This window comes from Pogona vitticeps, chromosome 1, assembly GCF_051106095.1.
Source record: "Pogona vitticeps strain Pit_001003342236 chromosome 1, PviZW2.1, whole genome shotgun sequence".
In the NCBI taxonomy this organism is placed as follows: domain Eukaryota; kingdom Metazoa; phylum Chordata; class Lepidosauria; order Squamata; family Agamidae; genus Pogona; species Pogona vitticeps.
Genome location: NC_135783.1, coordinates 330,762,681 through 330,790,118, shown reverse-complemented (window position 1 = coordinate 330,790,118; position 27,438 = coordinate 330,762,681). Strand labels below are relative to the sequence as shown.

At 39.2% G+C, this 27,438-nt stretch overlaps 1 protein-coding gene across 6 annotated transcripts in view; it reads left to right on the top strand.

The window, feature by feature from the left end:
- Positions 1-27,438, top strand: part of CCDC88C (coiled-coil and HOOK domain protein 88C) — a 122,935-nt gene that overhangs the window by 52,984 nt on the left and 42,513 nt on the right. For all 6 annotated transcript variants that reach the window (XM_072986575.2, XM_020807587.3, XM_078383728.1 and 3 more), the window contains exons 5-10: positions 12,798-12,856; positions 14,053-14,136; positions 16,216-16,356; positions 22,907-23,091; positions 25,192-25,273; positions 26,490-26,648. In XM_072986575.2, the coding sequence (XP_072842676.2) occupies positions 12,798-12,856; positions 14,053-14,136; positions 16,216-16,356; positions 22,907-23,091; positions 25,192-25,273; positions 26,490-26,648 (710 nt within the window). The remainder of the gene's footprint in view (positions 1-12,797; positions 12,857-14,052; positions 14,137-16,215; positions 16,357-22,906; positions 23,092-25,191; positions 25,274-26,489; positions 26,649-27,438) is intronic.

Below are 27,438 nucleotides of genomic sequence, written 5' to 3'. Positions count from 1 at the left end.
ATGATGTTGAAAATGCACCTTAAATCAATGAACCGTATGTTGGAGCAAGAAGGGAGAAGGTGTTTGGCCTAGAGCTCCCTGCAGCACCAGCCAGTAAGGTCAATAGCAATGGGCTATGAGAGTTTTCCAAAATGCTTGAGAAAACAAAGATTCCTTTGTTTTAGAGCATCCTGCAATCACATCAATGCATACCAGCTTGTTTAATACATTTTTGATGTAAAAAGGCCTGTGGAACCTGGGTGGGCTTCAAGTAGTTTTCAAGATGGTGACATGTATAAATAATGATCATTTTTAAGATACTGTACTAGGGTTGAAATACTCATTTCATTTCAGCCTCCTGCCCAGCTCTACCTGCTGCCTTTCCCATCTCTCATTTTTCCTGATGTCAGCAATGGCACACCAGGCATTCTTATAGTGGGACTTTGTACCTCCTAACATGCGAGGTATTTTTCTCCCTGACACTTGCTTTGAGGATTCTGCCTGTTAAAGTCTTGCCTCAAGGGTTAGTTTTTCATTAGAATTTGGTGAAAGTCTACTGACCTCTTAACTGTCAGCATGTTGTTGTTCTTTTACTCCCTCCCTTCCTTTTGAGCTTTCCTGGTTGCTTCTGCTAGACCTTCCTAGAACTTGCACTCCAACTAAATAACTGTTTTGTACTAGGAAAAAAAACTTTCCTTCCTTCATTTCTTTTAGTCATTTATTTCATTGATATCCTGTTTTTCTCACTTGTAAGACCCAAGGCAAGTTACAAACAGGTCCAACTAAAAACTCTGTAAATTACATTATTAAACACAATGAAGTACAGTATTGGAGCAATACTAATACAGCATTCCTCTTTTGAGGGGGAAATTCTGGCAAGAGGCTTTTTTCTTGTGGAGAGGGTTATACATGTTACAATTAATTTCCAAGGTCGAGATCCATCTTTGGGAATTTTCTAACACAAAGTTGAGTGGCTGTAACATTGGTATGGTATAATATGCATGAGTGCTCACTGGAAGGACAGATCCTGAAGCTGAGGCTCCAGTACTTTGGCCATCTCATGAGAAGAAAAGACTCCCTGGAAAAGACCCTGAAGTTGGGAAAGTGTGAGGGCAAGAGGAGAAGGGGACGACAGAGGACAAGATGGTTGGACAGTGTCATCGAAGCAACCAACATGAATTTGACACAACTCTGGGAGGCAATGGAAGACAAGAGGGCCTGGTGTGCTGTGGTATCTCCAAACATGCAGCATGTGTGTCTTCTAACTTGACCCCCTAGGAATTTAATATACAGTGGTTCCCAACAGTGTGCCCCCAGATGTTCTTGGACCAGAACTACCAGAAATTCTGGCCAGCAGAGGTAGTGATGAAAGCTTTTGGGAGTTTTCATCCAGGAACACCTGGGCATCCAAGGTTGGGAGGCACTGTACTATGACATGGTTACTCCCTCTTGCTTAGTTTCCACTGCTCTTTTTATTAGTATCTTTTATCCATAAAAGTACATAGAGTACAGGGGAGAAATGAGAAATATATAAACCTATATAAGGAAGAGGACTTATTTTTTAAACTTACCTGAAGGTTAAAGAAATAAAGAGAGAGAGAGAGAGAGAGAGAGAGAGAGAACCAAAGCAGGAAAACAATGAAAATGTTAGCAGTAAATTCAGACTCATGCACTGATCCAGTTACTAAAAGCAAACATAATTCTGAGCTGTGTCTGTGTGTCCATTATGATGGGAGCACTCTTCTAGAGTATTAATTGAACTAATGCCCGAATCCCAAGATCATTGTTGGACTGTAGCCAAGATAATAAAGCTGATCTCTCCTGGCATTCACATCTCTAAAGAATTAGAATTTGTTTGTAATCTATGTGTTTAATTTTGTGCCAACCACAAATATTTGTCCCTCCTCAAAAGTTTTCCTTGTAAAAATATTGCAAGCAGAGTCTGTTTTACCATCAAACAAAGCATGTTAAAGTTAACAATATCAGATGCAATGTAAACACTAGCCAGAAAAGGAACCAAAGACAAAGGCTAATGGCAGGGATCTGGTCAGAATATAAAGCTGCTCATTTCCTTGCTTGATCTTCTCTGGTGGCTAAAATAATGTCTTTTTAAGTACACATAGTAGTACAGCTTGCCCCAGGTAGAGAAGTAGTGGCAGAGTTTGTGGAAAGTGAGTGGTAAACTAATTGTTGGCCACCTTCTAATGCAGTGTGTTTGAGGAAGTAGTGGAATGACTGAAAGGAAGGAAGGTATGGGATCTGGCAAAGAGATATGTTGATTCTGGCTTGATTGGATGAGCTCGTTACTGGAGATTTCCTGTTTGGAGTAGGTTATAGGGCACTTACATAGCAAGTGGCAGGTTTAGGTGCTATTCCAGATCAAGTATGTTGTATGTTTGCATATCTCCCCTATGTTACATTGCATTGCAGGGTTCAGGCATTCTGGTGATTTCTGATTACTTGGGGATTATAGTAAAATCCTATATGAAGAATCCTGTACAGTCATAGGTACTGTTTTTACCCTTTTCCAATCACTGTGCAAGGACATCTGAGTAATCATGTTGGAAGCTTTAAATAAAAAATATATAGTAACATAGAAAGCCCTCTTATGCTGAATCAGATCCTTGGTCAGTCCAGCATAATATAATTGACACCAGCTCCTGAAGGATTCAGGTATGATTCTTTCTTAATCCTGCCTAGAGTGGTCATGGAGTAAACTTGGAACCTGTTTTTTTCTCACTGTTACACCTCTGCTAGACACAACGGAAGGCATCACAAGGTATGTGACTTGAGATCCTGTTTTTTTGGATTTCAACACGTTGTGAACATTTTTTTGTCCTCCTGTCATAGACTGTTTGGGGCTGGGAAGATACAGTAGTTGTGCCTCAACTTACGAACTTCATCCGTTCCGGAAGATGGACGCAAGTCGAAATGGTCGTAAGTCGAAGCACCATTTCCCATTGAAATGCATTGAAATGCAATTAATCCATTCTGGCCGAAGAAAAAAAATCACACACACAAACAAAAAATCACTGCAAAACCCATCGGAAACATGATTAATCCCTTCCGGCCGAAGGGGCGGGGGGAGAAAAGCAAGCAGAGCATGCAAGACAGATGGAAATGAGGAAGGAGCAATGCAAAAGCAAGCAAAGCACTCAAGACAGATCGGAAATGAGGAAAAAGCAATGCAAAAAGCAAGTGAAGCATGCAAGACAGATCGGAAATGGGGAAAAAAGCAAAGCAAAAAGCAAGCGAAGCATGCAAGACATCAGAAATGGGGAAAAAGCAAAGCAAAAAGCAAGTGAAGCATGCAAGACAGATTGGAAATGGGGGAAAAAGCAAAACTCCAAAAAACAAACTCCCTAAGACTCATTGGAAATAGGAGAAAAATCTCCAACAAACAAACAACCCCCCAAGACCCTTCACAACCCAGAAACATAACCCCCCAGCCCAAAACCTCACTGTAAAACCCACCCAGAACAGTTTGTAAAAAACAGAAAGCAGCACCTTACCTCACCAGGCAGCCTCCTCCTATCGCTAACTCTCTAACTACTGGGGCGAAAGAGCTACAAATAAACTACCTACAGGTAGCAATTTGAATTTTTCATCTTTTTCCCCTGCCTTTTTCTGTTTGTAACTGGAAGCTCCGGCCACAAGTCGAAGCAAAAGTTGCAGCCAAAGCTGGTCGTATGTCGGGACGTTCGTAAGTCGAGGCACCACTGTACTGTATAAAACTCCTTCTGTGAGTGTACATTAACTGACACAGTTCTTTGAATTTTGGATGTTACTTGTCTATTACTAATGAAATGTCTGCATACAAATGTGGTTGGAGATATTAGTTACGTTATATTGACCTCTCCATTTGTGACCTAACATTGCAATGTACAAATCTCTTGATAACCCTGCTGCAGAATGGGAAGGCAGCAAAGCTGAAGCTTTACTATGGTATTACCTAGTGAGCAGCATTTTGTTTGGTGGACCACGTATTATGGTAGCCTGCTTAGAAGTTCAGTCAAAAGATTTTGAATCTAGGCAAATGCTGATAACCTTTAGAACTGGTTGAAATCTATCTTCCTGTTCTGAGATGACATAATTGTTCACAAACAAATCAACATTCCTTCCTCTTGAAGCCATGTGAAAAATGAAGGGTTTCCACAGGTTTTTCCCCCACCCTGTGTTAATTAAATATTTAAACTCCCACTGGTAAGTTTGTTTTTCACATCCAGTTTCCTTCCTCACTTTTTCTTGGTAATTCTCCAAGGAGCCCCAAATGTAGTAAAGAATAAAACATCTGCATACATTTGAAATGAAAAATCAAATGGTAGCAAGTCTATTGATACTCAAGAAGAATGAAGGACAAGATCTTGTGGCACCTTAAAGACTAATATTTGGTTCAATGCATAGCAAGCTATGAGCACTCTATGTGTGCAAAGAGGGGGATTTTGATCCACAAAACCTTAAAAAATCTGTTACTCTTTAAAATAAAAATGCAAACTGCTTATATATTGCCCCATGGTACTTAAGGTATTCTCAGACAATGTACAATTTAATTATTCAGGCTACATAGACACACACACACCCGGCAAGCTGGGTACTTGTCAAGATTTGGGGTGTGAAGATGGCTCCAAGACAAGTCAGTCTTCCAGGCTGACAGCAAAGAGACTCACAGAGACAGTTGTATTTGCAGACTGTGTACAAGAGAATTATGTACATTAGTCAACAGACTCAATAATCCACTCTCAGTAAATAAACGGACAGCACTTCGTGCAGGAACCTTCCACAACAACACTCCGCACATGACCATTGTGCAGCACTTATATAGTTTGAACAACCAATCACCGGGCACATCACCTGATGTCTTCTCCCAGACGTTACCTCGTGTCCACTACGCATTTCATCAGCTTCATGTGCTGACTCTGTGGCTGCACACCTGTTTTAAGATGGATGCCTGTTAGCAAACTTTGGTTTATTTACTAAGAGTAAATTCTATATCATAATATAATAGTACTCACTTTACTAACTTGGGAAGATGAAAGGCTGAGTGAACCTTGAGCCGGCTATTTGGGATTGAACATGGATCATGCACAGAGTTTAACAATACAGCAGATTAACTACTGTGCCACAAGGCTCGTTAAGATACTACTAGATCTTATCCTTTGATTTTTCCTCTCTTCTTCTCATTTTGTTTTTCCCCTTTAATTGAGCCAACAGACTGAGTTTAATGGTACTTAGTCCCAGGTAACAGTGCCTAGGATTTGCCAGTCTGTATCTGTTGACACACACATTGTCATCAAGAGTTGTTGCTCTTTGGAATTTGTCATTGTCATACTGTGGTCCATAAACAGAATAGACAATTCTCTCTCTCTCTCTCTCTCTCTCTCTCTCTCTCTGTCTGTCTGTCTGTCTGTCTCTCTCTCTCTCTCTCTCTCTCTCTCTCTCTATCTCTCTATCTCTCTATCTATCTATCTATCTATCTATCTATCTATCTATCTATCTATCTATCTATCTATATCTATCTCTCCCCCCCCCCCCGTGTGTGTGTTGGTTGCAGAATACAAATGGGTTCTGTGCATAAATGAGAAAAGGGGCACAAGGAGATCTGTAATGTCTTTTGTAAGTTGCCTCATAGGCAAATTTCCTTGGGAATAAACCTTCGAAGTAGCAATCTGCACTAATCCCGTGCCTTAATTTTAAGGCCTTGTTCTATTGCCTTCCCATTTCACTGTTTCCAAGCACACTCCTATTGTTTTGCTGTTTCTGGTTTTATGTCTTTACCTTTTTATCTATGTGTTGTTGGTCTCCTAATCCCTTTCCCTCCCTCCTTCCACAATCCCACCATCTGTTTCTCACCATCCCTTTCCTGTGTGAGGGTGGGGTGGAGGGTCCTGACGGCCTGTATTGTTGAGAGGCTGCCATAGTACACGTTTATTCCCTCATGACCTAAAGGCGTCGGCCCACAGTGGGGAGCAGATGGCCTTCCTACAAATCCCTAGGTTTAATGGCTCAGTGACCTAGTGTGACAGCGGCTGCCATGGAATTTTCAGAAAATAAGGGGAATGCCACTGTGTTAAAAATTTAAATAATACTCGCCTTTTCTAATGGTGCTTCTTCAGACCCAACTGGCCAGAGTTCTACTATGCCTTACTCTCAGTTTATTGTGGCTACATGGTTTTGAAGGCAAGAGAAGCATTGTGTTATCAGATGCATGAAGCAAACAGAGAAGGGGCTCAGTACATATTCTGGGTTGCCTGGGCTACTGTGCAAGCAAAGAATTGAATTAATAAAAGAAGGCCATAAAGATAATGCTGTATTATGTGAGTGCTTAAACTCCTCGTAATCTAAATGCAGTCTGCCTTTTCTGGAACTGAAAAACATAGATACTGAAGAATGGATTTAACACAAAATGGAGGATGACCCGTTCATCTGTTTTTGTAAAACAGTCAGCCATCACCCTTGCTGAAACCATGGATATACTGTGACAGCCTTTTGTAACTGATTGCAGTTTGCCAAATTCTCTTGAGCCATATTCAGGCATTCAGAACTAGGACTCACTTGCCATAGGTAGATGAGTGTGCTAATATTCCACCCTCTCTGTATCTGTTGCCTGCCTTCTTCTATATGTGGAGGGCAAAGAGTCTGAAGATATACTGTAGCTTGGGTTGTCCATGCATCAGAGTGCTGGTTTTCCAGACTCCCAATTCATGTGAAATGCTTCCACAGATATCGGAGTCTCTCTTCTTCCTGTACATCATTGTTGAAATGTAAAAGATAGACAGCACTGGAAATGTGACTGTGCTCCTCTCTACCTGTGGTACATGTGAGTTCTGAATGCCTGAATAAAGGCTATGTGAACACTAGCTCACTTCTTTGTGTATGACTATCACAGCTTCAAGGCCATTACTGCTTCTGTTTTTTTACCTCCAATTAATCAATAAAATAGAAATGCACAGAAATGTGTACAGTATATATGTATGAGAGAAATACACCCATAGTCTGTGTTTTCTGATAACATAGACCCTATTTTCCATTATAAATATATTAGGTCTGAATTTAATTGATAGTCCTATCTAGAATGATTCATTGAGTCAAGAGGATCTTCATAAGTATTAATTTACAAATAAGAAATCAATCAAATGACTCTATTCTGATTGGAACTAGCATTAACATGTAAGATTTAATCTCCTATTTTGGGATTCTTACCAGCATTGTGTTGGTAACAACTTGTGCTTGGTTGTGATTTACAACATGATAGGTCTGTCATTTCAGTTTTCCTAAAAACTCTTATTTTTGTATTTTATCTATTTAAAGTATTTTACCCCACCTTTTTCCTTAAAATAAGATGCAGGGTGGCTTACATAATTAAAAGACAACATTTAAAGCTAAAAACGGTAAGTATATAAATATTTTAAAAGAATCAAACAAATATCACACTGAGAAACGGTTGACCCACTACCACCACCAAAAACACATTTAAAGCAGTAAACACAGCAGTTCATTTAAAAACACCACTCAGGCAACCAATCACTGAGGGAAAGCTTGCCTGAAGAGGAAGGCCTTCACCTGCTTGCAGAAGGACATCAAAAATGGAACCAGCCTGTACTGCTTACAGCTATCCATTTTCCATTTAGTTGAGCCTTAAGGGAATCAAGATGGACTCATTAGTAAGCGTGTCTGCCACCTGCTTGTTCTGCTGCTTTACTGAGAACTTAGTCCCCTGAGGTGCCTTCCTGACACCTTCCAATAAGACAACAGACACATAGTGATCATTTAATTATCCATATGGTTTTACCTTCTCAGCTGGACTATGAAGCAAGCATCTCGGTCATGCAAATGTAGACATTAAAGGACAATGCAGACTATCTGCTGTGACAGAGTTGTTCTTAGTTGATGGCTGGCATATGGTAGAGCCTAGGAAGGTGTTAGCCCAAGACGCTTTGTCACTGAATCTTATTAGTAGCTTTTCTGTGTGCTTGTTTGCCTTCATGTAAACAGGAGAAAATGAACCTGAGGAGAAGATGAACCTGTTAACTTGATCCAGTGAGCTTTAATCCAAGAGTAACCTAAAGGAATGCTTTGTATAGGGTTGTACTAGAAAAAACAACCCTAACACAAAATAGGAGATTTGGCAGTAATCTTCTGCAGTGGGGCTCAGTAAAGAAGCTTGATTCAACAGGGAAGCCATGACCTTTATTGCATGAGGCATCAACAAGGTTGTTAATAGTAGGAACTTTTGGTGCTCATTAATTCCTACCATCATGATAACTGGAGCAATTTGATGATATATAATACATACACAAAAATAAAAACATGCAGATGGGCCTAATGAAAGATAATTCTGTTACAATAAAAGCTTCCTGAAAGCCAATATATGAAATGCTGTTACTTGTTATGCAGGTAGAAGGCAAAAGGTGTAACATTAATTTACTTCTAGCTGGTAATAAGTCACCACGTGTGGGGTGCATGTGCCCTAATCCTGCAATGAACTCCTGAATTGCTGGCTAGGGAGAAGTGGATTCAATTCTTTAGAAAAAAATTTGGTTTATGAATGTGGGATATGCTTATGTACTCATGATCCAAACACCCAGGAAATGGCCTGATATTTCTGCAAAATACCGTGCCTGCTTTGCCAGCAAAAAAAAAAAAAAAGATACTACCAAGCTTTACATAGCAAATGGCAGCCTGAATGTTGACAATACCAGTGACAGCAGTCACGATGGTCTACAGGATATCCTCTTGTGCTCACTACCATTCACAATGTGACACCATGCAAGGGAATATCCCAGAAGCTGACTCGTTTTCTCATCAGTTAATCACTTCTCACTTGAACACAAAGCAATTGTCAGGGCTGGGTTTTTGTTTTGTTTTACAAGTGTGAATGGTTCTACTTTTACTTTTTTTAAAATCATAGCTTGAAAACTCTTTGCCCAAATATCCCCAGATTTGGCACAGAGCAAATGCAGGCTGTCTTCTGTGTTAATTTTTTTGTTGATCCAAGGTCCAGTTTCAAAGTTACAAGTTTTTGTTTGGAATACCTTAAGTTTTTGAATTGTCTGATGGAATGCTGGTTTGTTCTGTTGCACAGCATCTATTGCTGCACTCTTGTGCAGCGATAATGTCACACCTTTTGATTTCCACTTGTGTAACAGTGCAGCAGGAGTTCAACCAGTAAGAAAAAATCAGTAGGAAGGAAGGAAAAAGTACTGAAGTTGGATGAGGTGTTTAATATTTTTCAGTCGCCAAGGTGAATATATACGTACTTCAGATATATGTTTTGGTAGGTATACAGCTGAAGCAGATAATAATAAATAACTACTAAAATAATAAAATGTAAAGTCCATCTACATTTTGTTATCTGGAACATAATCCATTTCATCAGAATTGGGTCAGGCAATATATTTAAAGAGCCACCAACAATCTCATCACATGCCTTCTGCATTTTTTACTTACCCATTAGTATCCCAAGTAATGACTAATACATTTTTTTTCTGCACAGTTTGTCCCTTGTGCATCTGTCCTTCACTGAAAGGTGGAAAGAGTGATGGAGTTTTGTTTGTGGGAGAACTATACTGCACAGGACTTTCTGTTTAACACTAACCACTAACATTTGAATTCAGTATTATTATTCATTAAAATGTTTATTTCCTAATCTGTATTCAGAGAGTTCTGTGTAGGGCATAGACAGTAATTGTAGCTTAAAGCAATTAACCAAAACAGAACACCCTCTCTGAAGAATTTAAAACAATATAGCAAAATAAACAAATAGAAGACTCAGCCCACAGTCAGACTAGCCAGAAGCACTCCACAGTCATTGAGCCCCAAAAGCTTGGACGTATAGCCAGATTTTAGCCAAAATGAGCCAATCTCTGCCAATTTGGCCTCAAAGAGGACACACTCATCTGAGATGCCAAAGCAGTAAAATGTATTTGAACTCCCAGAGCTTATTGGTCAACTCAGTATCTTTATACTTCTTGATTTCCAGTGTTTCTAGAATGGGACCACCTTGTTAAAAGAGGTGTTTTGTTCATGGTTGTTTTGTATCTTTTTTATTATTATTAATAAAAAACATAAAACAAAACAAGACATTATACACATAGCAATACATTAAAAACCTTATGACACAAACGTTCTAAACAATTGTAACAAAAGTGTGTGTATTCCCCCAGGACATTGAAGATGTAGTCAGTTCTCTTCCATTTATGGAGTCCCTTTCCCCTTCCAAAATTGTAGTGATTCTTTGATTCTTGTGACAGTGCACTTCCCATCTTCTTTATTAACACATAATCAAAGAATTCTTTCCAGATATCTGTGAAAGTATAACTCTTTAAAATCACTTCTCTACTTTAATATTACATGTTAGTTTATCATTAATAGCTACATATGTTCCTTACTTCTTTATACTACTATATTCTTTTAACTGAAAATCATGCATTCTCTTCCAAATTCTTAGTGATCATTAATCTTGATGCTGCTCATAAGTTCAAAATCAATTCTCTAGTTTACTTTGTATCTCTAAGTGAAAATTGCAGAAGCTTGTGAATTGTAGAAGCCATTGGCATACAACAGAGTCAACACAGTCTTCAGAGCCAGTGGGAAATTCACACGAGCCTTCTATGCCTATCCTGGGTTTTATGTTGCCTAGATGCATCATAGGTGAATTTATAGCTGTGTATAAATTTATAGAAAAATTAGTATCTTAGGTCAGTAAATGTCTTTTCTAGATCTGTAATACTTAATATGTATTTGTTAAAATAATTGAAGGGTAAAGTAAAAATGTAAAATCTAGGTATTTCCTCCAATTAAAGACTTCATATTGTGAAGGATTTTTTATTTGTTAGCTCTTATCCAGGAAACCTTTTAAACAGATCTAGCCATCTCATCCACTGCTATATGACTAATTTTTTCATGAGTTTTGCAGATGGTTAGATTCATTAGAAGAGCTCAAGTAGCTGGTGGAATTGAACATAATTACATATACAAGACGATGGAATTCAATTTGTGTCTTTGTTTAGAGTAGGAAGAAGGTTTAAATTGGAATGTATGTTGTCCATGCAAGTCCTGCTGTGACATTCCCAGTAGCTCAGTTGTGTTGAAGATGCATTCTAAGCAAAAGAGAAGAGGAGAGAAGAAATACTCCTTCATAAAGTTTGTAGTTAAACGGTATAACTCACTACTCCAAGATGCAGTGATAGTTGTGAACCTGAATGATTTCAAAAGCAAGTGCAAATTGTTACAGCTCATCATTGAAGGTATAATAAATAGGAAAAGACTTGCATGGTGGAAAAGAAGTTGCTAGTTGAATGATTTCAAAAGGAAATTAAGAAGTAAAAGTAGGTTGTTACAGTTGATCATTGGAGGTAATATAAATGGGAAAAAGGCTTGCAGGCTGGGACAAAATGTTTAGAACTAGTATATCAAAAAGTTTTTTTAAAAAAAGCCATGATGACATTCCGTCTTTGATAGAAGAGGAATAATAATCAGAATTCACGGAGGATATATTTCTCTATGGTTGGATAGCTCTGAGTTCGAGCAGGGATCAGGAATTCTATTACTCATTGTGCCTAGTAAGAAAAGAGCCAACCGGTGTGGTTTTCAGCAAGCTATACTGTCCCAGAGTGGCCCCACAGTCAGTATATAGGACACCTGACTAGAATGACCCAGTAGTTTATTTAATGTAAGACAACTTCCATGTGCTCAGATCTCATGGAAGTACTCTTCCATGTAGATCAGAGTAGTCTGAATCTTTTATGAAACCTATTTTGTTATGTGGACAGAATAAGTTGTAGTAGAGATTGAAATATAGTTTAAAAATGGTCACATACTAAGTTAGTAGTTAATGAATTAATAAAATTATGTCTACACTACTGCACTCAAAAGCTTACCAGAATAAAGGTGAACAGTCTCATCAGTGATTTTACTTCTCCCTTCCCTTTTGCCCCTGTTTTGAGAGTTTGATAGAAGGATATAGCTGCAAGAATTTTTGAAAATCCCATTTCTCACCCAGTCTCCCAAAATCCTTTCTCTTACTTTTCCTTTTCCCCTCTCTTACAACCCCATCTCTTTATCCTTATCCTTTTAAAAGCTTATTTTAAGACTCTTCTTCATCAGGCTGGCTATGCAGATCCTGGAATGGAAAGATAAAGAAGGTTTCTACTATGAAGTTCATTAATAGTCCTGTCACCAGGCAACAGTTTTCTTTCCTTGCACCATCTCATACCTGATTACTTATCATTGCAGAAACATTAATGTTAAAATGCCAAGTTAAATTAAAGACTAATTAAATGGCCCAATTATGCTTGAAGATGTCCAACTTAATAACTTAATTGATTGTAATACATTAGTGCCAATCTCTGGCTAGCAGTAATTTTAATTGCCTCTGCAGAAACTGTGCAAAAAGTGAGCAGGCTGTATTCTGAAGCTAAACATGGAAGAGACAACTGCTTTTTGCGTAAGTATGTAGGATGCCCTGAAGAAAGGGAAATGCACAGCTGCAAAAATAAATAAATGCTGTACTGATTTGCATTAAGATTATAAAAACAAGAGCGTTTCTTCAGTTTAAGAAGTTATAACCACTTCATCTTATATCCTCAAACAGATAAACAAAAGTGCAAAACAAGATTGTAGTATATATAGCATGTTCTACAGTGTAACTGAGGGATATGTGTCCTAGAATCATATAATCATAGAGCTTGAAAGGACTTGTGGATCACAGAGTCAAGCCTTCTGCCAAAGTAGGAAAACTATGAACAAGCTGTACTATTGAGCTGAACTTCTATATCATTTAGTTTCTATACTAACAGACAGGTTTTTTTTTCTCTTAGGTAAAAGCATGGATGAAATTAAAAAGCTGCTACTACTGGTGTTGGGCTGTGCTGTGCAGGTAAGGTTCCAAAACAGAACACAGTTGGAATACTCATTGCCTAATAATTAACTATAATAATTTATTATAAGCAGTTTGGAAACTAGAGCTTTACTTGGTGTAAGCTTTTGAAGTATGTGAATTACATACCTTTTTATCAGATAATGATCTCTGAGGTGTCACACTTCTATTTGCTTTTGCTGTAACAAAATAACGCTACTGTACCTTTGGAAATTCTTAATGCATTAATTATCTGTACTAATTGTATAAGGCAGTGTGTACCAGTTTCCTTCCCAGGAGTTCACAGTCTTATCTGGCCAAAGTGAAACATGCCTTAGTTATATCCTGGTTGGATTACTGTAACATGTGCTCTATGTGGGACTTCCTTTGGAACGTGTTCAAAAACTTCAGCGGATCCCAAATGTTGCAGCCAGATTGTTAACAGTTTTTGGGTCTTTTCCAGGAACTATTCAAAATAAAAATATTACTATCACCAGCAATATTTTCTTAATACTGTTCTTTAATATAAACATTTTAAAGATGGAGTATACAATTAAAAATAGCCAGGCATCATCATCATCATCAAGTTAACAGATACTTAGGTTTTTGGTTAAAACTTGTATCTGTTCTATAATACCAGTCAATGTTTTTTTTATAATTTTGACTGTGCCTGTTTTTTTTTTTGAATCATCATCATCTCCTCAGTAAAAATGATAAAAGAATTATCAGCAACAGCAATGAAATCTCTTCCAAAATAAGAATGAAAAGTATGAAGATAAAAACGGGTTGTTATATGGTGCCAACCAAACAATGAAGACTGATCAGGGTGAACATCATTACATAGAGTGTTCCATAAAATAGAAAACTAGGGTACATTAACTAGAGTTTGTACTTGTTTGGGTGCCTATCTTGGTACCAGCTAGACTGGGAGGAAGGTTCCAATTTTTTCAGCATCCACAGCTTGGATGAGGCTAACTATATCCATTAAACCAAAGATCAAAAAGGTAAAGGTAAAATCCAGGCTCAGCATCATGGGCTTAGAAACTTTAGATGTCCCCTGACTCAAAATATTTCTTTGGATCTTGCTTTCTTACAAGCTCCTCCTCTGTTCATTATTGCTTCTTTGAGGTTCAGAATCCATTGAAATAATTGCACTGCCGTGTTGAGTCCCTCTAAAGGCTTACAGGTATATGCATCTATTTTATTTCTCTTTACAGTGTGAAAGAAAAGAAGAATTCATTGACAAAATAAAACAGCTTGATATTGAAACACAGGCAGCAATTGTTTCCCACATTCAAGAGGTAATATTACCTGTTGGTAAAAGCTCCTTTTACTCTTTCTGGTGTCAGCAAAAAAAGATTGTGGTGGTGCTGATGGAGTACAACATTCATAACTAGCATTGCATTTTCTATTCCTTTTGGCTTTGTTAACTAAACAACAGTGAGTATTTGCCACCAAGAAGACTTGGACCACTATCCTATTGGACTTCTGCCTTTTAGAAAGTCTTCCCAGAACAGTAATGGAGGATTGTAGCACAAGCATAAATATTGTCATTGGCTATTCTTGGAGATCACTGCTTGAGCAGTGGTAATGTTTATACAAACAACACAGTTTCATGTCACTAGACATTTTGGGACTATACACACACACACACACACACACACACACACACACACACACACACACACACACACACACACACACACACACACACACACACACACACACACACACACACACACACACACACACACACACACACACACACACACACACACACACACACACACACACAGTTTATTGTTGCAAATGGAGAACATGTAGATTATATTTGATTTATTCACAGAAGTTTGCCTTATTTATAATAAAGTCGTAGCCATGCACAATTTTCAGAGTCTGGGGTTGTTAGGTTTTTTTTGTTTGTTTGTTTGTTTGTTTGGTCAGTTTGTTCCTCTATATAGAGCATGCTTGGTTCAGCTTCCCTACTTGGGTGCCATCTAGACACATTAGATTATACAGTCCTGTCATACACGTCACACACGTCTGTAGGATGTCTGGTTTGGAGAAATTGCCCTACTTTGCTTGTTTGTTCTTGCATTAGGATTGTATGTCAAGTGTTGAACTGAACTGATACCATTTGGAAATTGCAAACATGCCTCTATCATATCCAGAAATGGAGTACTCATCCAATAGTAGAAATCAGGGATTTTGCTGAACTCAACTTTCCTTCCTTCTTCAACAATGATAGATGTTGGCAATCTGTGAACTGACTTCTACTCTATCAGAATAAATTGACATAAGTGGTGTAAATGCTGAAATATGAATAAGTCTGTGGTCTTAGGCTTAAAGCCTAAGTAGGAGTTCTTTCAAAGCCAAACAGCAGGGCTTCCATGCAGGACTAAACCTTGGCAATTTGTCTTTTGACCCATTTAAATGGTTTTGCAACATCTGCAACAGTGCTCTGAGAATTACAACGTAGAGAGCATTTGAAACTACATGTAAAGTTTATGATTGCATTCCTTCTGCACAGAGTCTGAAAAAAAAATTCTTTAGGTTACAACACCCAGAATTCACCAGTTACTGTTTGTTTGTTTGTTTGTTTGTTTGTTTGTTTGTTTGTTTGTTTGTTTATTTATTTATTTATTTATTTATTTATTTATTTATTTATTTATTTATTTATTTATTTATTTATTTATTTATTTATTTATTTATTTATTTATTTGATTTTTACCCCGCCCCTCTAGACCATGTCTACTCGGGGCGGCTTACAAAATAAAACAAAACAGTATAAAAATATATAAAATCATAAAATTACAAATTTCAATTTAAAACAATTAATTTAAAGAGAGGATTACCAAGATGGAATAGCCAAAAAAAAAAAAAAAAAGTTAGGCTGGTGGGAGATTCTGCCACGTACACTCCTAACAAGTAACTTTCCCATGCTCTGCACATGTACTTCTCTTACACCTAATGTTGAAACTCCAGGCTGGAGGCATTCACATAGCTCATAATAAGAAATAGAGGAGAGAGCATAGTTGTTGATTATCACATTGATACGGGCAGATGTTGAAGTTATTTCATGCACAAATTATTGCAGAAGTTCGTTGGGATGCAATTTTTTACGTAGCCTGCTGTCCTGGGCATCACTTACTGGAAGAAGTCCTGTTAAGTGCAGCAGGACATAACACATCTGCATCAGCAGGAACAATGCTCAATCAATGGAAATGGCAAGGATCAGTGAAATGCATTTTTCCGACGGAGCCCTCAAGATAAAAGCAGAGACATTTATTTTGTCACTGACAATGTCAAAGTTTCCATCAATCAGAAATTACAGATAGATTAATCTCTGGTTTTGTGTGCGTTTTTCTTCTTGATTTTAGGTAACCCATAATCAGGAGAATGTATTTGACTTGCAGTGGCTAGAACTCCCAGATGTGGCTCCAGAAGAACTAGAGTCTCTCTCCAGAAGTATGGTTTTCCATCTTAAAAGGCTGATTGATGAGAGAGATGAGTGCACAGAGGTGAGAACTAATATTAATTCTAGTGTGGTCTAATATTCCTGTCATTTTCTCATGCTAGGCTACAACTAGATGCAGCAACAGCAAAGTTGCCTCAAGGAGTGTCCCAGGGAAAAGTAATCAGCTGTGCCAGTGTATTAGAAGAGAGCATTTGTGTGAAAGTGCTTTTTGAATGCACTTTTTGAAAGTGTGTTTACCAGGTTTTCGTACTGTTTTCATGCTGTCCCTTGAAAGCACATCTGTCTTGACCAAATATAATTACAATGAAGCATCATATATTCCAGTAGCTGGTGCAGGCTTATGAAAAGAGAAGATCTGAGACTGCAACAGGATGTTTCAAAGCAGGAGGAAAAAATCAAAGCAGCTTAAGGGTGTGTGGGGTCACCGTAGTTCTGAAATTCACCAGGAAGTCCACCATTTCAACATTTTGCAAAATTCTTACATGGAAAATACGTCCTCTTAGAATTATGTACAGGATTTGGTGTGTGTTTGGTCTTTTATGGATCATCAGATCTATTCATTGTGCATTATCAGTATTTGGACATATACTAAATTGACATGGTTACACACACTTGTCCTGTGTGCCCAAAAGAGTCTATGATAGTATATGCCTGTACATGGCGGAAATGATGGGCCTATGCAGGACCATTGAACATGTCATTTTGTCCTCTGCATACCTCCTCTCCATGTCTAAATTTGTAATATTTAAGCCCCCTAAATTGGTTCCTCCCTTCATGGATTGCTGCCTTGTCATGGCGAAGGGGCTTGAGTAACTTGGCTATGCCGTGCAGGGCCACCCAAGACGGACAGGTCATAGTGGAGAGTTCTGACTAAACGCAATCTACCTGGAGTAGGAATTGGCAATGCCACTCCAGTATCTTTGCCAAGAACGCCCCATGATCAGAAACAAAAGGCTAAAAGATATGACGCTGGAAGATGGGCCCCTCAGATTGAAAGGCGTCTAACATGCTACTGAGGAAGAGCGGAGGACAAGTACAAGTAGCTGCAGAGCTAATGAAGTGGTTGTGCCAAAGCCGAAAGGACGCTCAGCTGTGGACGTGCCTGGAAGTGAAAGGAAAGTCCAATGCTGCAAAGAAAAATACTGCATAGGAACCTGGAATGTAAAATCTATGAACCTTGGGAAGCTGGAGGTGGTCAAAGAGGAGATGGCAAGAATAAACATCGACATCCTGGGCATCAGTGAACTAAAATGGACAGGAATGGGCGAATTCAACTCAGATGATGATCATATCTACTATTGTCGGCAAGAATCCTGTAGAAGGAATGGAGTAGCCCTCATAGTCAACAAAAGAGTGGGAAAAGCTGTAATGGGATATAATCTAAAAAATGATAGAATTATGTCAATACGAATCCAAGGCAGACCTTTCAACATCACAATAATCCAAGTTTATGCACCAGCCACCATTGCTGAGAAGATTGAAATTGAACAATTTTATGAAGATTTACAACACCTTCTAGAACTGACACCAAAGAAAGATGTTCTTCTCATTCTAGGGGACTGGAATGCTAAAGTAGGGAGCCAAGAGATAAAAGGAACAACAGGGAAGTTTGGCCTTGGAGTTCAGAACGAAGCAGGGCAAAGGCTAATAGAGTTTTGTCAAGAGAACAAGCTGGTCATGACAAACACTCTGTTCCAACAACACAAGAGGCGACTCTATACATGGAAATCACCAGATGGGCAATATTGAAATCAGACTGATTATATTCTCTGCATCCAAAGATGGAGAAGCTCTATACAATCAGCAAAAACAAGACCTGGAGCTGACTGCGGCTCTGATCATCAGCTTCTCATAGCAAAATTCAAGTTTAAACTGAAGAGAGTAGGAAAAACCACAGGGCTACTCAGGTATAATCTAAACCAAATCCCTTATGAATACACAGTGGAAGTAAACAACAGATTTAAGGAACTCGATTTGGTGGACAGAGTGCCTGAAGAACTTTGGATAGAGGATCGTAACATTGTACAGGAGGCAGCAACAAAAACCATCCCAAAGAAAAGGAAATGCAAGAAAGCAAAGTGGCTGTCCAACAAGGCCTTGGAAATAGCAGAGAGGAGAAGGGAAACAAAATGCAAGGGAGATAGGGAAAGTTACAGAGAATTGAATGCAGACTTCCATAGAATAGCAAGAAGAGACAGGAGGGCCTTCTTAAATGAACAATGCAAAGAAATAGAGGAAAATAATAGAAAAGGAAAAACTAGAGATCTGTTCAGTAAAATTGGAGATATTAGAGGAACATTTTGTGCAAAGATGGACATGATAAAGGACAAAAATGGGAGGGATCTAACAGAAGCAGAAGACATCAAGAAGAGTTGGCAAGAATACACAGAGGAAAGATTTGGATATCCCGGACAACCCAGACAATGTAGTTGCTGACCTTGGGCCAGACATCCTGGAGAGTGAAGTCAAGTGGGCCTTAGAAAGCCTGGCTAACAGCAAGACCAGTGGAGGTGATGGCATTCCAGTTGAACTATTTAAAATCTTAGAAGATGATGCTGTTAAGGAGCTACAGTGGGGTCTTGACTTGAGAACTTAATCCGTATTGGAAGGTGGTTCTCAAGTCAAAATGTTCTCAAGTCAAATTTGCATTTCCCATAGGAATGCATTGAAAACCATTTGATCCGTATCTGCTCTTTTCTGTCCATAGAAACTAATGGGAAGCTGCTATTCTACCTTCGACCACTAGAGGGGGATATTTTGTTTCTTTTTTTTCTTAGGTCAAGAAAGGTTCAGGGAAGGCAGGGAAAATACAGTCCAGGCAGTACAGGACCAGGCAGTCCGAAGACTGTCTCCCAATCCACTCTCTAAACGCTGGGAGGAGTGAGGAAGCAGACAAGGCACCCTTTTCACTGGCCAACAGTTAACTGAAAGTTTACATTTTGCACTTTCCCTGCCTCCCACATGGTTTTTTTTCAGTTCTTAACTCAAATCTAAGTACTTAAGTCAAGTCAGTATTTTCCTATGAGAGCAGTTCTTAAGTCAAAATGTTCTTAACTCAAGCCGTTCTTAAGTCAAGACCCCACTGTACATCCAATATGCCAGCAAGTTTGGAAAACTCAACAGTGGCCAGATGATTGGAAAAGATCAGTCTACATCCCAATCCCAAAGAAAGACAGTGCCAAAGAATGCTCCAACTACCGTACAATTGCACTCATTTTACACGCTAGCAAGGTTATGCTCAAAATCCTTCAAGGTAGGCTTCAGCAATATGTGGACTGAGAACTCCCAGAAGTACAAGCTGGATTCCGAAGGGGCAGAGGAACTCGAGACCAAATTGCTAACATGTGATGGATTATGGAGAAAGTCAGAGAGTTCCAGAAAAATATCTACTTCTGCTTCATTGACTATGCAAAAGCCTTTGACTGTGTGGACCACAGCAAACTATGGCAAGTTCTTAAAGAAATGGGAGTGCCTGAACACCTTATCTATCTCCTGAGAAACCTATACAGTGGTGCCTCGCTAGATGATGATAATTTCCACTGAAATTGCTGTTTAGCGAAATCATTGTCTAGTGAAAAGCATTTCCACGTTGGAATGCATTGAAACCTGTTTAATGCGTTCCAATGGGGAAGAATTGTCGTTGTCTAGCGAAGATCAGCCATAGGAAAGCCACTTTGCGAACTGCTGATCAGCTGTTTAAATAGCTGTCTTGCGAAGTTTAGGTCCCGAAAAACCCGTTTTTCAAACACGAGCTGTCAAAATCGTTGTCTAGCGAAAATTGGTTTGCGAAGCAGGGACCTAACATTGTCCATCGAAATTCCCATAGGAATCACTGTTTTGCGAATCGCTATAGCGATCACAAAAAGTCAATGTTTAGCAAAAAAACTGTCATGCGGGGTAACTGTCTAGCGAGGCACCACTGCATGTGGGACAGGAAGCAACAGTTAGAACTGGATATGGAACAACTGATTGGTTCAAAATTGGGAAAGGAGTACAACAAGGTTGTATATTGTCCCCCGGCTTATTTAACTTATATGCAGAATACATCATGCGGAAGGCTGGACTGGAGGAATCCCAAGGCGGAATTAAGATTGCCGGAAGAAATATCAACAACCTCCGATATGCAGATGATACCACTCTGATGGCAGAAAGTGATGAGGAATTAAGAAACCTTGTAATGAGGGTGAAAGAGGAGAGTGCAAAAAATGGTCTGAATCTCAAAAAACTAACATCGTGGCCACTGGTCCCATTACCTCCTGGGAAATAGAAGGGGAAGATATGGAGGCAGTGACAGATTTTACTTTCTTGGGCTCGATGATCACTGCAGATGGAGACAGCAGCCACAAAATTAAAAGACGCCTGCTTCTTGGGAGGAAAGTGATGACAAACCTCAACAGTGTCTTAAAAAGCAAAGACATCACCTTGCCAATAAAAGTCCGAATAGTCAAAGCTATGGTTTTTTCTGTCGTGATGTATGGAAGTGAGAGCTGGACCATAAATAAAGCTGACCGTCGAAGAATTGATGCCTTTGAATTGTGGTGCTGGAGGAGGCTCTTGAAAGTTCCCTGGACTGCAAGGAGAACAAACCTATCCATTCTAAAGGAAATCAACCCCTGAGTGCTCCCTGGAAGGACAGATCCTGAAGCTGAGGCTCCAATGCTTTGGCCATCTCATGAGAAGAGAAGACTCCTTAGAAAAGACCTTGATGTTAGGAAAGTGTGAAGGCAAGAGGAGAAGGGGACGACAGAGGATGAGATGGCTGGACAGTGTCATTGAAGCTACCAGAATGAATTTGACACAACTCCGGGAGGCAGTGGAAGATAGGAGGGCCTGGCGTGCTCTGGTCCATGGGGTCACGAAGAGTCAGACACGACTAAATGACTAAACAACAACAAATTGGTTCCTGTGACCAGCCCTAACCTGCTAATCACCTTTAAACTGCCCTTTACTTTTCCTGGGCTTGCCTTAAGCCCAAATCATAAGAGTCCAAGTGGTTTCTAAACTGAAACATAAAAATAAGATTTTTATTGAAGTGTGACAACTAGTAAACTTGCACACTTGTGAGGTTACATGGATTATATGTGTCAGAATTTTCTATACCAGACCCAACTCTCCCTGTTACAAAGTAACTATTTTATGCAGTCTGCTTGAAACCCAAACTCCCCTTTCTTTGTTACAGTCCCCTTCAACTCTCTCTTTTTTACATTTCTTGCTGTCTTCTGTGGATTGGCTGTCCCATAGACGTCTTCCAGCCAATCACATTTTCTTCTGTTGTTACCAGGTGAAACAGGTGAGGGTTCTGTCACCATTCCTAATGAAGGCCTGTGTTTGTACAGTACATCATCTTCCTCAGGTTGTGCAAATGTGTAGTCAAAATGAAGGGGCTGCAGTTCTGAATTCCAAATTTATCTCCTTTTGAAATTAAACATTGGTCTCAAGCAATTAGAGTGGAAGTTCATAGTGCAAATCATGAACTCCTTATGTCTGCTGTATTGTTAGCAGCTTCCCCTAAGGAAATCCTACTGCACACAAGAGAACTGAAGCCATATCCCCCCCCCCAAACCACGGTTCTCTCACACTCTCCTTCTTCCCCTGTCTCTACTAATGTGGTACTTAAATAGGTTTGTGAGGGTGGCTCCCAAAATCCTAACTGGCAGTTTTTCCCAAAATCAACTTTGGGAAGAGCCACGACAACCACAGTTCAAGAAAGAGTCCATAAACAGAAATGTTGGCAGCCGGGGCAAGCGGTACAAGAATGTGCTCCCTAATCAACCTTGTAATTCGTGATGTGAAAAGAGTATGTGAGGTTAACTGTAGCACTGAATCCTTCACAGAAGGATCAGCAGCATTGTGAAAGATACGAAAGCAAAAACAATACACGCACATATTGTTCATCATACTGTATATTAATAAGCTGCCCTGTCCAGCCCAGAGGCCTGGTCTACTGTGTCGTGGCTAGACCACGCTTCCTCTACCACAGCAAAGCCAGGTCTGCTAGCTCTGACTGGGGGATAGTAAAAGGGACAAACCTGAAATACTTGGATAAGATCTGAGGAGTGGTTACCTTATAACTTTTTAAAATTAATTTTTATTTTCTGCTAATGCTTGTCATTGTATCGTTGAGCAGCTGTGGCACGTTTTAATATGCCAGTGCCAGGGAGATGAGTTTCAACCACCCAAGGAGTGTTTGAAAAGTATTGGAAAGGTGGTCACCCGGGGTGGAACATCGCGCACCTCTTTCTTTTGGTAAAGAACTAGCCACACTGAAGATGCTAAATACCAACAGGCCTTTAACCTATCCATTTTATTAGGTTACTGGTTGTTATGACCATGGGTGATCTCTTTATGGTTCTATTGCCAATGTATTTAATGAGCCTGCTGAATGCAGGGGCGACCAGTCTGACCAGAAAACAACATCCAAAATTTGGTCTCTGTAATATGGAGTTAATGGGTTTGTGTCACTGCAACTTTCAGTGGCCGAATCTTTCCATACGGGCATTTGAGATCTTTTTTTATGAATCGTCTGATGTGTGGGATGTACGTAGTCTTCTGTCATGACATTGTGATTTCTCTTACCTTGTTTTTCTTTCCAGCTAATTGTTGATCTCACGCAAGAGAGAGATTATCTCCAATCGCAACAGCCTCTGAGTCCTCTAAAAACATCAAGCCCAGCCTCTTCCCCAAACCCAGCCAGCCGCCTTTCCAATGAGGACAAACAGCATCTGTCTGTGGAGCTTGCAGACACAAAGGCTAAACTAAGGAGGATCAGACAGGAGCTGTAAGTATGAACACTAAGCCCCTAGGTCTGCTAGGGAGCTGTTGCTTCTTTGTGTGTTTTGTTGTGTGTTTTGTTGCAGAACATGTAGTTTTTTGCTTCATTGATCTGCAGTGGCAGTTTTGCATTTAGACATCTTGCAGAATAGGTCCCTACAGTGGAGGCCCCATTGCATGCCCCACCACCCCAAGAAGCTAAGTTGGGTAAGTACATGAGGGATATATTTCTCAGTAACAGCATCTTAGTTACCTGGATCTCCCTCCCAATAGAAATTAGATTAGCTCCATTGTCAATTAGCATCCCATGGATGGTTAGAACTGTAATATTCTATATGGTCTATGTTTATTAAAGCCTATTTTATAGGTAGCATTTAAAAGCATGTATCTGTTTTACATATATTTCAAATCCCTGGTGGGCAAAAAAAAAAAGAATAGCTGACAAATATGACTGATAAAAAACTGAATAAAATGCCCCGTCTTCTTTCTAAAAAAATGATGATTTGTTTATGTCAGAAAGCCTGTGGGTACTCCACTACTTTGGAACTCATTGTTAAGAAGTTTGGGGTAGCCCCTTCATTGTTGTCCTCATGTAGTCTAAGCCATTTTATTCAGGCAGGCCTTCAACTATAGACATCCCAGTGACAAGGAGTTTGGCACTAGGTGTGCTGAATTTCTTACATGTAATATAAAATCTGCCTTCCCCTTTCTTTACTGAGATGTTTTAAAATGTTTTAATGTTAGTTGCTTTTCAGTCTTATAATGGTTTCAATTATATTTCAATATTCGTACTTACTGTCTTTTAGCTATACTTTTGTCTTAACTGCATTGCAAGCAGGGTCAGAGTCAGTGCACCATTAATGTGCAAACAATCAGACTGTAATGATCAGAACCAAGACTTCAGATGGTGTGGAACATTCTACTTGTATCCAAGTGAACATGAATGGATATTCTCTAGTCAACAAGGGGATGTCAGAGACTCAGAGAGGGGCAGAGGTATGGAGACAAGATGCAGTATAGCATTCATGGCCCCTATCCTTCTACTCACGTGCAGCTATGAAGTATTTGAGCAACAGTAGATGGTGGGGAAAATGTTCCCATTTTTTGTCTGTCTCCAGAAAGATGTTTTAACTGTTTCACATTGCCAAAAGCAGCATCTTCTTGTCAAATTGTCTCTCTCTACTTCTTAATGTGCTGCATTGCTTTACTATGTGTTACGAGGCCACCAAGTGCACTTCTCCACACTTGCCAGAAGCAGCCCATGGCCTGGTATACTTGACTGCTCATGTGATTCAAAGATGTGTGTCTTCCCCTGTTGTCAGCTGTTTCTCTGCATGCAGTTTAGAAAACTTACGGGAAGATGCAACACTCCTGGGCCACCCATGCATTGGCTGCTCTGAGGCTTTGGAGCTCCCTGTCTTCTGGCCTCCTTGTTGTTATTTTTGTTTTGCCAGCTGGCACAAGCCTTCTATTTAGGCTCGTTTTTGGCAACTGGCTGCCTTCTGAGGAACAAGCTGTTAAGCAGATGCTGTTTCCTTTATTTTCTTTATTGATATAAATTTAAATTTTCTTTAGATATTTGGTTTTTTAAAACGTGTTTTAATTATGTCTTCATTAATTTCTACAATTAAATGCCTTATTTTCGGACTGAAGGTCTAAATACAAATCTAATAAATAAACAAACACCAGGTAGCTTTCTCTTGACCTCTTTTTTCCTGACAGATTTCCTGCTTTTCTGTTTTCACTTCCCCCTTCTGCCTCTCCTAATTTCTCAGTGTCAGGTTGGGTTCGGTTTTAATATCATTTGTGCTTCATTGTGTGGCTTTTTTCAATATACTTCTTTTTGTTCTGGTTTGGCAGAGGGTCGTAGCGGACTCGGAAATATGAACATATATTATAAAAAACACAACTGTTTAAATAGCAAAGCCTGCTTTTTGTTGGCATGGGGTGCTTGTTTATCTTGATAAATTAGCAGTAAGAAAACTTGAATCATGTTGCCATTTCTCATCAAGGCCTTGATATATATCTCACTAGAATGTTCACAGTGGATTGATAGTTTTTAAAGATAGGCTTGGTAGTTTGCAACTAAATTTTATGAAATCCTCAGGGAAGAAAAATCAGAGCAACTTGTCGACACAAGACATGAAGTTGATCAGCTAGTCTTGGAACTGCAGAGAATAAAGCAGGAGGTAAGCATATATGTAATAAAAGAGAGCTGTTAAATTATACTGGAAGAAGATGTTGATTTAAAAGCATTTTAGGACTTTTCTTTTAGTATGTGAATGTGCAAGTATTCTGTTTCTCAGAACTTCAAAGTACTTCAGATAGTGCCAAAATGTAGGGTCTGTTCTTCACTTTCACTAAGGAGCTTCAGGTATGCATAAGGAAATAGCCAAGAACAGAATCAAGTGTAGTTAGTTAATGAATGTCTCACCTATGTTTAAAAGCAAGATGCTGATCTACTGATGGTCCCTTTTGGAAGCACACAGTTTATGGAATCAAGAAGACAGGGAAAAAACATGGGGTAATAGCCCATTCAAAATCTCTTGCTCCCCTTCCTGTGAACCATTAATGGGTCAAATGTATACCCCACCAATACAGTTTGCTTTCTTACTTTGCTTCCTGGAATTCAAAGTTCTTCAACCAAAATGAGAGAGAGAGAAACCAAATGCTGTACCAACTATGCAAACATTCCCAGGTTTTCAGGCTGGTCTTCTCCATGGATAAATAAAAACATGCATTAAATGAGTTCTGAAATGTTTTCTGACCCCATGAGAATTCCAGTGCATTGAGAATAATAGTAGGATAACCGTTGTGTTTAGGGTTTAATGCACACATTATGTAATTCCTAAACTTGTTGAGAACCCCAGTGCAACTACTGGGGGGCAAACCCACTGACAACCAGAATATGGTATGTATCAGCGTGATTCACAAAAAAAAAGACATGTGATTTGTTTTGTCCTAACACATTACATTGTATAGAACAAAAGGTACCTCATGGTAAAAAGTTGTTGACTTGTTGGAATAAACAACTGTATAAATGATAAATTGTTGGTACCCAAGAAACACTGTTTAGTACTCCTTAGATGACATTTTAGTAGATTGCCTATCTTGCAGGTCTAATTTTCTGTGGAAAGTGACTATGGAAGATTAAAATATCCTGTCCTGTTAGGTGAGCAGTATAGACTGACATGTTTTATTTGGTATAAGCTTTTATAGACTGCTTTATTACTTTATTAGTTGCAATAATAAAAACTTCCTTCGATGCAGTAATGGAAATGGAATCTTTCAGGTGCCACAAGATACCCCCTCTTTTTTTTCTACAACAGGCTAGCAGGGCTACCCTGCCTGAAGATATTATCAATAAACTGCTTAAAAATGTTGTCCTGTTTTTATTTCATTCAGAACATAAATCTCATGGCAGATGCCCGCTCTGCTCGAGCCTATAGAGATGAATTGGATTCCTTAAGAGAAAAAGCAAACAGAGTAGAGAAACTTGAGATGGAGCTGATCCGGTGTAAAGAGAAACTACACGATGTGGATTTCTACAGAGCACGGATGGAGGCAAGCTAAGTTTTTAGTAAGGGAACTGTGGGGAAGCCAGCCACTTTACTATTTACTCGCCTGCAGAGATGTATGTTCCTTGACATAAGGATTGCTTTGTGTACTTTTGTGGTGGTTTATCAGTGTCTTATTGAAAGCATATGGGTGCTATGTTGGGTACATCAGTACATACCAATTTTATTTATTTTCATTTGAAAACTGACAGTTTCATTTTTGCAAGTGATTTTGTTTAGATTAATTTAGTATACAATGTGTAAATGTTTGGGGGTTTGTTTTGGGGGTTGGTTGCCTTTTATCCTTAATTCCCAAGGATGATTCTTAAAAATATCGGCTTGTCTTATATTGTGTAATAAAAGCCTATAAAGCTGTTTCAGGGAATGTTCTGAAATAAGATTTGCAATGGTTAGTTTTTGAGAATCTCCCAGCCAGTGATGCCAATGTAGTTCCAAAATTCAACTTTCAAAGCACTGGTCTCAAGATTACCTCAAGTGACACCTCTATTAAGCTATGTCTGGTCACTCTTGGGTAAGGGAGTCCTACATGAAAACCTGGCAAGCTGCTTCTGGCCAGTGTGACCAGTGCTGGGCTAAATGGACCAAGGGCCTGACTCATCCATTATAAGGCAGCATCTTATTACCTATATGCGCCCCACACCTAAACATTCTTTAAAAACAGCTGCTACAAATAGACAATGATGGTGAAGATATTGATGTTGATGTGCTTTTAAGTCACCACTAATTTACGGCAACTCTATGAAGGAGTAACCTCCAAAATGTCCTGTCACGTGTGC